The sequence below is a fragment of the Stylophora pistillata genome, chromosome 14 (assembly GCF_964205215.1).
Source record: "Stylophora pistillata chromosome 14, jaStyPist1.2, whole genome shotgun sequence".
Lineage (NCBI taxonomy): Eukaryota > Metazoa > Cnidaria > Anthozoa > Scleractinia > Pocilloporidae > Stylophora > Stylophora pistillata.
The window spans coordinates 883865-896217 of record NC_142532.1 but is presented as its reverse complement, the minus strand read 5'-3'; the positions used below and the strand labels follow the sequence as shown (position 1 = coordinate 896217).

Sequence of the window (12353 nt, the reverse complement as noted above, 5' to 3'; positions counted from 1 at the left end):
TTCCATAGAAAAGCCTGGGTCGCAAATACTGCTTCAACGAATTCTCGACTTTGAGGGGAGTGAGTAAGTTTCAATTAAATTCCTGTGTTCTTCACTGTACCCCAGGCGCTCGTGGTGTTCAAAATCGCCGTTTGCACAAAAAAGATCAGAAAAAGAACTGTCTTTACGATTTGTACGATAAAGGAATTGAAAACATACCTTCACCGCTAAGCACGTGTTCACCGCATGGACCAGTGTGATAAGTCTCAGTACAGCTTATTCCAAATGACCAATCAAAATCGTCGTTATAACTTTGCTTCAGGCACTGATCCATAACGTGACAGGTAACTAGCAGGGAAATAAAAAGAGTTACTTTGATTGAAAAGGATACAATCCAAATCTATCATGGGAGTAAAACTAAGTGGGACTTAAAAGTGTTTTGTGAAACCTATTAGAACAATTTGACTGATTTGAAAATTTTGCTGTTAATTTATATCCTGAGTACATCAACAGAAAAAGCATTAATTCTTAAGTTCTTCAAGATAAACATAGGGACGTGACTCTGGTGTTCGAAGAGGCTTGGAACGTTCACTCCTTAGATTTAAATATCAATTCCCTGCACTTCCCATAATTTGAGCCCTGGAAATTTGGCAATAAATCTAATATTATCATCTAATTGATCATTTTCTGTCTTCACGGCTTGAAAATGTAATGTGAGGAGAAATTGCTTTATGGTCACTCCAGATTCAGGCAGGCAAAGGGTCAATGAACTTCTTAGCGATAGGCGGCAACAAACTTGCGTGAATTTTGCTAATTCCTGTCATGTGTCAGGAACACTTAGTATTGTATTGTATTGTAATCTTTATTTAGACACGATCAATTCATCAGCCTATAAAAATACATATCACATACGCTAAGATATTTAAAATTAAAACTACATACTATAACACTAAAGCTGTTTTCCGTGAATGCCGTGCGTTAGACTTTAAAAATGTCATTGATCTTACGTTTAAATAACCCCAGAGACTCTGTGTTCCTTATATCGCGTGGTAAACTGTTCCATAATGTGGCGCCATTGTAGCTAAAGCTTTTTCTGTAATAATTACTGCGCGGTAGTGGAACATTAAACTTATTTTCAGAGTCCCTGAGGTCATAAGCAGAGTCACGCCACGTAAACTTTGAATATAGTAGTCTCTTCCGGGTTCCGCTGGTTCATTACCACGGTTATAATTTACGCTCAGGCTCACAATCGTATCAGGCCTCTACTGGCAAATGTAAAAGATTGAATGATTTTGTAACTGTCAAATTTCAAAATGTATGTCGCGACCGCCCCCTGTGATTCAGTTGTTACTGCAATAGGGTTGAATAAAAGATTGATTGATTTTGATTGATTGATGAAAAAAGGATGAGAAGACACCAGAGAATTCATTGCATCCTGTGACGCTATTCAGTTAAGAGGAAGTTTCTCTGAATAGAGGGTCGAAAAGCACTTCGGACGATTCTGAAGTATATTGAACGATGATCAACGTAACTATAAAGCAAACCATGCGTTCCCTAAAACAGAGTCAATGAACATTTCACTAACGAAAGATAATTGACGGCTTCTAACTGGCATGAAGGAATACAAGTGAAAAATAAACGAGAAGAAAGAAAAGAAAGAAAATTAGTCGCTTAAACATCTGGGACATACCAGTTTCCAACTCGTGTTTTAATTGCGCTAGGGAGACAAGGCGAGGCCACACAGTCAGTCCTTGAATTTGAAAATTAGATATACCGCTTCTTCCGCTGGTCAGAACCCTGTTTCCAATGATGAATAATCCACTGGATTCCCCTTTTGTTACAAATACACTTTTCTCTGATCTCCCTGTCCCTGCTACAAGAGCGCCATCTTGATAAAATTTTATTCCCCAGGCCTTGCTCCACGTGAATGTCACATGATGCCAGGTTCTGGGGACTGTTGGAATGTACAGAGTGTAAGTTTCATTTGCAGCTGTGACGGACAGCTGATGATGGGGTGTCAACAAATCATTCACTTGTTTGAGCTCGAATGCTTTGTCCTCACTGTTAGAGTTTGTACCTCGCCACGAAACGATTGTATCATCTTCCGCTTCACTGGCTAAAGAGTAAGAAGATCAGGAAGAATATTAGTGCTACGCCAGATAGATCTCTCTCAATGGGACGCCTACATTCAAGGGTCCCAAACCTTAGTCCGATCTAAGAATGTCGGTGTGTCTAAGTCCCCATCAGCCCCACCCCTCCAATCTCCATCTGTGTTGCTTCAATTTGCTGTTCATTCAGTTCAATTCAATTCATCTCAAGTGACCCTATCATGATTTGAACTTGAACCTTTCCATCCGGATATGAGCCAATTTTCTCCCCTATCTTGGGCCGCCCACAAGGGTTCATATAAGCATTCTATGCAGAGTTCCTGAAATTCAAAAACAGTTAGCATTGAAAACGTTCATACCTTGTACACAGCCGTAATACAGCTCCACCCTCATAGCTATCAATCCGTGGTAAGTTAGTGGCAGAAAACGGACATAACGTGCTATTATTGGTGGGTTAAGATCGTGTGATACGGTAGAGTTCCCGTCTATGTTACCAGAAAAAACCTAAAGCAAAAGAAAGGTCATAACACATTTCATGACGAAAGTTCATCCATTTGTCTCACCACAGAGTTAGTACAAATTCTTGTTTGTAAGTTTCCATTAAAAAAAAAAGATCTGTCATCCAGCTGGAGCTCATGGCGATCCGCACTGCATTTTACCTTAGCCTCATTTGTCCCGTCCTCTTTAAAGTATTTGAAGTAGTATTCCAAGTTACTGTATTGGAGCCTGTAAGTCGATACCCACTGGGTGATGTTCCCTATAGACCTTCCCTGTGTTGCCACTGAGGTTACGCTTGTGCGGTAATTGAGGAAATCGATCTGTAACCATTCATCTGGGTTAAGCTTTGGTGCCCAAGCGCCACCCTGGGGATAGTTCAGTCGCGCATTCTTGGCGGGCCATTTCAAACCGTTTTCAGACGACGCAGTTATCTGACTATCAGAGATTGCACCGTTCTCCATCCCAAGAGGTTTAGGGCTGCAATCTGAGACAAAATGTCTAAACTAAACATCAGCGGATCAAGACGGAAGACTCTGGGGGAGGGTCTAAAGGTGTTACCCCATGCGAGGAGCCTGTTGAGAGCAGGTACGTTGCACGAAGGTGAGGCTGTGGGGTGCCCATGACAACCTCCCCTTTTCCTAGGTGCGGTTCCAAATAATCTCCTTGGCATCAATGTTCTCTGGGCTAAACACTTAATTTTCTGATTAACTTGGTAGAGCAGCCATATCAGCCACTTCGCTTGAGGAACATGCAAATTAATGATCAAGAGCTCCTCCCCCAACCCCCCTCGGCGAATCCTAGTTAAATTCCCCAGGGAGGCACAGACTCAGTCTTGCTGAATCCTCACACTTTGTTGAAATCAACTTTCCATAACCTGTCACCATTTAAATCTGACGAACAAGAGGGGTTGCAGCTTTTAAACACATTACAGTACAGTAAGCTATAGAAAATGCATTTTTTTTAAAGAACCTTCATCCTTTGAGTCAACATCTACGTGTTTCTAGATTCCGTGAAAATCACTGGGGAAGAAAGACTGTTGGAATAAATCACCCTCAGTCGACCTAAGGAGTACCAAAACATTTACCTGACGCGAGACTAACATTCAATGTTCATTCTTAAACGCATATATTTTTTGCTAAGGGAAATTTTCACAACAATTTGAAAGCTTTCTCATACATTTTCTCAAATGCCTGGAAGTACGTGTTGATCAGAGCAACGTCTTAACCACCCACCATAGGACGGAGGAGTAGGACTCTTCCGTTTGTAAAAACTTAGATTCATAGGCTTTTGTCTGGTTGCACATTAAAGAATGGTCCCTAAGCACTTTAAAGTAAGGACGTATTACTAGAGTTTTGCAGCTGTGGCCAAATTTCATTTTAGTTACCTAAAGGACATCCATAGAGTTCCACCCTCATTGTTGCAAAATCATGCCAAAGTGTCGGTCTAAATCGGATAAAACGCGCTCTGATTGGAGGATCGAGGTCACGATAAGCAACAATATCGCTGTCCGCTTTTGCCCAAAAGCTCTGGAATTAGAGAATAAAATGACGCAATTTTAAGTTTTTGATTTTCAAAGTCATTATTTTGAAACTTAGAAAGGAAGCTTTTTCTTTTCTGGTGCAATCGATTTGAACCTGCCCAGCAGGAGGGGGCAAAGAGGTGCTGCAAGAAATCGTGTGCAGTTTTGTTACTAAAAACCTTTCACCATTGTAGATTATATATGGAAGGCTCAGAAACCCATGCGCAAGCTCTGACGGCCTTTACAAAGGAGTGGAAACAACCACTTCCACAGTATGGCTATTATGGGGGAAGAGGATAGGGTCGCTCAGGCAAGAGATTAAAAAACTTTATACTTTAATTGTCCTCCCTCGTGGTTTCCTAATTTTTACCGATCATGTAATACACACTGAAATGTCTTATTTCAACTACATCACCTTGTGTTTTGTTTCTCCATATGCCTTGTAGTAGTTAAAGCTCACACCATCCTGACTGTACTGTAGTTTGTATTTCTTTACCCACTGCTTATAAAAATTCCTTCCCTGTGTGGCCACTCTGGTGACTTTGAAAGTTTCATTGCCGAGATGGACCTGCAACCATGGATAAACATCGTCCGGGGCAGCTACCCACCCTCCCGCTAGGTAGGGGTCTTCATTGTGTTGTGTATGGAGCCTAGCTCGGCTCGGAACATAGGCCTTAGGGTCAGAGGGTGTATGCCAGGACGAGGCAGTAATCTGTGCATCAGAGATGGCCCCGTTTTCCATTCCAAGAGGTTGTTGACATCCTACCAGGTTTAAGAAGACACGACATAAACTAGTTCATGACTGTAACCAAAAATATTTTAATGACAGAACAATTCGGTCGAACGACCGATCAATCCGTTGATTGATCCTTCCGGTTTTGCTGTGTTATTACCACCGTGAAAATTAGCTTTAAGACCTCGCTACTTTTAGTGATTGGTCCAGAACTCTTGCAGAACCCCTATAACTACTCTAACGCTCAACATGAGCCAACCCCGTCTTGGTCACGTGCGTTCTGCTTTCGATGGCTGTCACGTGTCTTTTCATTCACTATTGTTTGTCATTGGCCATTGTTCGACATTCTTTTGAAAAGTGCTCCATAATACAACAGGATTTTAGTGATCTTAAAAAATTAAGCTCGGAAACAGGCTCAAGTTCTTCGCTTCAATCTTCAAATTCCAATGTCCCTAATCACTGAATTTGACAAGATCATAAGCTATAATGCGAAAGAGATATTCAAAAATAGCTATCAACCCTCTCTGCACAAACTGGAATCAAACCCAACAAATCCACAAAACCTAACTTGATTGAAATAATTCTCTTAAAAAAATATCAGTTTTCTTTACAAGGGTATTCGATAAACGATCGCTTACTTGGACCGTAAATTTCAACTCTTAGGCAACACTGATCTGATTTCGAGTCAACAATGTGAAAAGTCAACGATTTTGTCTGGAATGGATTCAAAATTGCGTTTTTAACAACAGTGGATCCATCCCAGTTCCCTTCGAAGATCTGAAAAAAGAAAAGACAAAAACGTAAACTAAGTAACAATGTACTCTCTTAGAATCGTATGTCCATTTTATCTCTCAAGTGGTAGAAGGAGAACTTTTATCGATCGTAACCAGTGTTGGGTCTTGTCACACAACGCAGTGCAGACGGAACGCGTTGTGTGACGAGAGCAAATGAAGGCTGCAAATGTGACAAAAGAATGAGAGGGCGCGGGATAAGAAAGGAGATCTGGTCAAATGCCTTGTTTTTCTTCCTTCTTTTTCTTAGCTATCCCCACAGTTTTATACAGATCGTTTTCTACATCTGAAATATTTGTCCCTTTTGAACAAACAGCTCTACAAATCTCCCCTAACTTCCGGATTTCAACTTTTCTACCTTTAAGTTCCCATTTTCTGTGTAGTTTCTTATTGTTCCATCTTCCTCATGAACGTAACTAAGATAATAAGACAATACATGAGTCTTGTCCTGTCCGTTGTCGGAACCTTGTGTAGCAACAAACAGAATCTGGTTCAAGCTATTCAAGTTCACGCTCAGCCAGGGATGAGGGTCCTGGGAACGAGGCCGAGGGCACCAAGCAGAAAAACACTCCCCAGTGAGGTGAAGTCGAGCGAAGTAAGCTGGAGACATACATAGTTCAGACGACGCTGTGAGTTTGTTGAAGGCAACTAGAAATCGAGAAACAACAGTAGCAACAAATAACTGGTATGTCTGTGATTAAACTGTTAGACAAGAGGTCATTTGTGCTGCGTTCTTGGGCAAAACATTGTACTCTCCCCAAGCCTCTCTCAACTAAGGAGTATGAATAGATTCCGGTGAGCCGGTAGGGAAACTTAAAGAATTGCCAGGAGGTTACTTTCAAATACAATTGATGGCTTCAAGTTGTGGACCTCAGACTGTGCTCTGAGAAATAACCCTTTACACCCAACCTTTATCCTCAACATTGATCCCCCTACACTTCCTCGGGTATCAACAGGGAAAATCTCTCTAACAACCAATGAAGAACTTCTCCAGTCGGTGACCATTTCCATTAATCTCGTAACCTCAATGTTTAAATCTGGAGTGATATGTTAGGAGAAGTAGGATGTGGTAAATGGCCTAGAGGCTCGTGAAACTTGGCCTTGTTGTAAGATGGAATCAGCGTTAGGGGACCAGTCCTTATCCATCACCGGGGGTTCGGAGGAGTTTGGGGAGATCACATGGTTCTCAGAGGAGGGTCAGTCCTCGCTAAAAAAGTATAAAGGAGGGAGCATAAAAAATTTGACTGCCAATGAGGGAGGGGGGTGTCATAAATATATCACAGAGCCTTTTGGGGATCAGGTAAATTTTATAGTGACACAACAATGCTGATATCACCCCTTAATATTGACGTATTGACTACACATTTCTTTAAAGCTTTATGTGTACCTTGAGATTTGTTTTTTCCAGCATCTACTTCTACTTTCATGCAGATACGAGAATCCCATGACTCAGGTATGAACCTCACATAACGAAGATTTCCTATAAAGGAGACGCCTTTGCCTTCAGGAATTCTCTGCAAAAAAAAAAAAATTATTGAACCAAACCCATGTAACTTAAATAAAACTCATAATAAATTTTACAAGGATATTTATTTGGCCGCTGCCAAAGGCTTTCGTCTCACCTCGCCATTTTTAAATTCGTTCCAGATCTTTCCATCTGTGCTTGAATTAAGTAGATACCAGGTCATCCCTGATTTTCCTCCGCTTTTCAATGCCTTCAATTCAAAGTTATTGTGGTCAGGATCATAACCGATACTCGCCTCCAGCCACTGATGTTCATCATTGTAATACGCACACCATTCGCTGGCAGAGCCTACTGGTGCAGATTGTGCAGAGTAATCCAAAGAGACTTTTTCGGACGAAGAATTGAATGCTGAATTCTGAACTGTAGCTGGGTCGCTGGCACCAAGGGAAGCATGCGGCACTAAAAACATAAACACAATTTTAAATAACACACGTTGGAAAATTCTTAAGTTGAGTATGGAAAGACATGCGTGAGAAGACGCTGAAATAGCGCTTATGATACAATATTAAAGCGCCGCGGGACGCCCGTTTCTCCGCCCGTGGGATACTCGTTTCTGCGCCCGCGGGAATATTTCAGTCGAGTCGGGAAGGTCATCGCTAGACCCCTCGCAGATCCCTCGCGCGCCCATGTTGCCCCAAATCTCATGCGTTCCCGCGAAACATCTACGAACTCGCGCTCGTGACAAAATCGATAGAAATTACAATGCATATAACTCTTAATTTCTATTTTTAGGTTGTGACAATCTTATCTTTATCTTTTTTCTTTTCCTATTCGGGAGTTTATTTTCTTTCACTCAAGGACCGTTGCAAAAAATGGTTCTGAAAAGCATTACTCATCTGATTATTCATTTTAATCTGCGCTATTTAGTAGTTGAATTACCTTCCCATTTATTCAGCGCTTTCTACAAACGTAAGATGTCAATAAGACAAAAGACTCACCATCGTAGTAAAATACTTCTAAGTCGTCCCAACTAAAAATACTGGTTCCAGCGAAGAGTTTCATCCCATCGACTTGATCCGTCCCATTAAATCCTTGGGGTAATTCGTAGGCATGGCCGATATGTGACGCACCATACAGGGGAATACTTCTGTTATCGAAAGTGACTCTTAAGTCGTCTTGTCCAAACACTGGTCCGGTAGTTGGATCATACAGAGCAGCGATCTGTTTTTGACTTTTTTTAATGTTAAGTTTGAAAGGTTTCAGCTCAAGAGCGTTGTTGATGTTAAAGAGGAAGGCCGAGTCTGAAGATATTGATCTTATACCATTCGGACCTATAGAAGAATAAAAATAGCGATGGTCCATATTTATCCCCTTGGTGGCCCCACAGTGCGGGAGGGGAGCCTAGGGAAGTTAGTATATCAAGTTTTAGTGGCATTTTAGTGTTATTATAGCATCATTTTGCATGTACCTTTAAGGCCTTCATTCCCCTTATATATCCTTTAGATCCCTTAGGCATCTCTGAGCAATTGAACTAAGTTCAGAATGAAAAGATGACGATTCAAATCAGTGAAGGTAATTAAGTTTGAAATTTCGTTTGTGATACCTCCCCAATTCTGATCCAAAAATCCTCCAAACACGAACTCGCGCACTCGTACCAAAGTCACAGTGGGCCCTTTGTTATCACATCGCGAGTGAAACGCTTGCGCATTGTAGCCGTCTGACTTGGCGTGGTAACAACGAATCCATTTGCTCCTACTAGGGGTTACCGCTGACATCATCGACTCGATGGCTTCGTGATATAGTTCGTTTTGTCCAAGAATGCAGGATGCAAATTTCACTGGTCAAGAGGAACAGAACGAAAAACTTCAAATAATGCAACATCACTGAGACAATATTAATGGATTCTACTGTCTTTCAAAATATTACATTACCTCCGTATTTCATCCAGAAGCTCACAGTAAAACCATCCTCGCACATAGATGGGTTTCCTGGGCAATTGTCGTGGAAACGTCCCAGAGTCACGTGACCTGCACCTTGAAGACTGATAACGTTAGTGTCCAGATCCACTCCGTCACCCTCGACTTTTCCTCTCCACAGAAGACTGTCATCGGCGACTTCACTTCCGTTGGCGCTCGATAAACTCCAATGAATGTTATCTATGCAAGAAATTAATCATGTCATTTGTGCACGATATAGTTTCCCTAACCTATTCCCCTTAGAATAAGAATAAGGCTTTCCAAGTTTTTCCTCTATCGCCGGCATTAACGATTTTTTCCAAAAAGTTAGCAAGACACAGGAGGGTCTTAAAACATAAAACAAATTACCTTTACTTGTGCATGATGAAGGGGACGTTTTATTGACGCTGCCATGAAGCCAAAACTGAATCACTGACCATGAGATAAAGTTGCCTGTTTGGGCGTGACACCCGCGTGTCATTTTAAATATGTCCACAAAATTTAACTGTGCGTCCCAAATGTTAAAGTGAGTTAACTCCCCGATTACCGATTCCTTCTCTTCTCTGTTGCTGAGCTCCAATTGGGAGAAACTTCCGATTCTCAAAAGGCTGCCTCGTGGTATCCTTAACATTTTTAAGGATTGTATTTGTGTTCGGACTCCATCCACCGCGAACTTCCACTTATTTTTAAACACTGACCCTCTGATACACATGAAATGCCAGTGAGTATCGAAAACATTTATTTCGGGGAGATGAATATCTCTGGAAAATAAGAGTATGAATAAAACAGTTATTCCCTTTACTACGTTCCTTTGTATCATTGCGGATCACGGCAAAAGACCTAAACCCTTTGACTCTTATGAATGACCGAAACAGAATTTCTCCTGACAAAATCAACCCAAAATCAAGCAAACAAGTGATGGGAATAAAAAACAATTTCAATCCCAGGATTAACATTTGATCCATGAAAATTCTCAGAACTGATATTATAAACAGTGTGGCGTAGACATTTAGAAGAATAACTAAGAGATCTTGGTGGTGAAAAGGTTAAAGTAGGAGGGGAGAAATACTACGAGCCAAGTGTTTCTTGGGTACTGCTATTCCTAGAGGTATCGCTATTTTTCCGCGGATTAGATGCTGTTCAATTGCAGGCAATCTCGCAGGAACTTTTCAAGTCTCCCCGAGAATTTATAAACCTTGTTGCAGATATTTTCATAATTTTTTTGGCGGCCACATTGTCCCTCATCTTGCAATCTTTTAATCTTCTGTGTGCCAGGAGTTTTCTCCAGATCGGCTGCCATTTTGGAAAAATAACCGAGAAGCCCTGGGAACGAGGTTAACAATTCCCCGGCAACGATTTATACCCTTAGTGGACTGAGAGGCAATAAGTGAGAGGAATTGACCCGTCATAACTTTAACCCGGACCTCCGAATCTAGAGTTCAGCAAGCATGCGTACGAACCAATAAACCGCGGCGACCGATAATGGAATTCACCTGACTTTGGTGGCGAGCTCCGATAAGGTAGTCGATCGAAACGTCAGTTACTACTGCCGACAACAGTCATTCCCAGGACTTCTCCCAACCCGACGATCAGACTATGAGATCGAGCAGCGTACAGTGGAGAAAGGAACATAAAATAAACCTAAGCAAACCTGACTTACCCGTCATTTCTATTGACAGTAACTCTATACAAAGACGTGCCTTGAATGGAAAACGCAACACTGCTTTGTGATGAATCCCCGATCGAAAACACCGTGACGCTTTGAGTATCATTTAGTCTTATCCACCAGCATGCTGAGAGCTCATTGAGTTCAGTTATATTCGAAATCGTCGCATGTGTGAAACCAGCTTTTTGAATCAAATCTATAGAGTAGTCCCATTCAGTACCTGGTACAAAGCATTGGAGGCAAATCAGTCTCACACTCAGTTTTATCGAGAGGAACTTAATAAGAGATTCCAACCGAAGCTTGAGTTGGTGAGGCACGACTCTGTTAACCCTTAAACCCTCGAGAGTGACCAGCATGTAATTTCTCCTTACATTATCACCTCTGAATCACAGATAAAGATCAGGAGAATGAAAGAAATGATCACCAACTAAAGAAGCCCATAATTGATTGTTAAACAAATTCTTCTTGTCAGCACCTCAGGAATGTATAGAGAACACCTTAGAGAATTCAAAATGCATATTGATCTTAGGTGTGTGAAGGGATGATAAATACGTACGCCCCAGAGATGATGATGCGAAATGATAATCTACGCAACTAAAAAACTCTTTCAAACCTGTCAATCCTCTAATCTTCATCGAAGTGAACCTCCGTGGGCTAGTAGGACCATTGCTTGAACCGTTGGAGTCAACAGCTAAGCTATTAGGAGAACATTTTTTGTACCACCATCCACTACGATACATTTGCGAGCAGTTCACCGAAACTTCTTCATCATTTTTTACATCTTTAGTAGAGAATTTCACATTTTTGTGGTACGTGAATATATCTTCCGCACTCCCTGTATAAGAACCCAAGTGAAGCTCGTACCCATTCTCCTCGGAACCAATGCTGAAATAGCTATATATCGCATGCACAGCTGAGTTATCATGCGCCTCAAGTTCCACCAATAGTTCGTGATGCTGATTGGTTAGTCGGTGGATTTTGTCATTTCCCAACCAAAATTCTTGTGTAACGTTTCCAAATCCATTCTTGTAGTCAGACCAGTTTCTATGGAAGTCCTCAGATCCGTCGAAACGTTTTTGAAAAACAATCCAGCCCCCTCCATTGGTGTTTTGATCACAAAAGACTTGGAAAGGTTCTTGGTCATCGGGGTTGATGAGGTACACGCCATTTTGTTTGAAACCTTTTTCAAGAAGATCCACACAGTCTTTGGCTAATGGGAAAAATAACTCTCTAAAAGACCGCGAAGATTGGAATTATTTGTAGAATATTGCTTCGTCGGAGAAGAGGAAGCCAATAAAACACCAGATACGTCAGCTGTGGACTGCGGTTTGTTTGCATACCCAACAAGCGTCACACACAGGAATTTTCCCGCCAAAAAGCGCTTCTGGCAATGAATGTGTGCACAAAGTTTTGTTCATTTTGCGCGGTCAAAGTGAGCATAATCCTGTGGTCATTAAGTTGACCGCCTGAAACGGTCGTGTTGTGTTCATCCCTGTTTCTCAAAACCCAAGCAGAACTCATTCCAGAGGATAAAGAGACAAACAAACAAACTTGATCTAAAACATAAAATATTCACCTACCTATATCCTTATTGTCTGCATACGTGAAGAAAAGAAAGAGTTGCCAAGTTCCAAGACTC

At 41.4% G+C, this 12353-nt stretch overlaps 1 protein-coding gene across 1 annotated transcript in view; it reads right to left on the bottom strand.

Moving 5' to 3' along the window:
• Positions 1–11952, bottom strand: part of LOC111338357 (uncharacterized) — a 35396-nt gene extending 23444 nt beyond the window's left edge. Inside the window, exons 1-16 of the mRNA XM_022944831.2 lie at positions 11328–11952; positions 10709–10934; positions 9418–9809; positions 9025–9249; positions 8697–8930; positions 8092–8424; positions 7251–7552; positions 7016–7142; positions 5987–6276; positions 5476–5614; positions 4520–4866; positions 3970–4111; positions 2747–3069; positions 2447–2591; positions 1670–2095; positions 199–327 (exon numbers count right to left, since the gene is read on the bottom strand). Of these exons, the coding sequence (XP_022800566.2) occupies positions 199–327; positions 1670–2095; positions 2447–2591; positions 2747–3069; positions 3970–4111; positions 4520–4866; positions 5476–5614; positions 5987–6276; positions 7016–7142; positions 7251–7552; positions 8092–8424; positions 8697–8930; positions 9025–9249; positions 9418–9809; positions 10709–10934; positions 11328–11454 (3907 nt within the window). The 5' untranslated portion in view covers positions 11455–11952. The remainder of the gene's footprint in view (positions 1–198; positions 328–1669; positions 2096–2446; positions 2592–2746; positions 3070–3969; positions 4112–4519; positions 4867–5475; positions 5615–5986; positions 6277–7015; positions 7143–7250; positions 7553–8091; positions 8425–8696; positions 8931–9024; positions 9250–9417; positions 9810–10708; positions 10935–11327) is intronic.
• Positions 11953–12353: the final 401 nt, after the last annotated feature.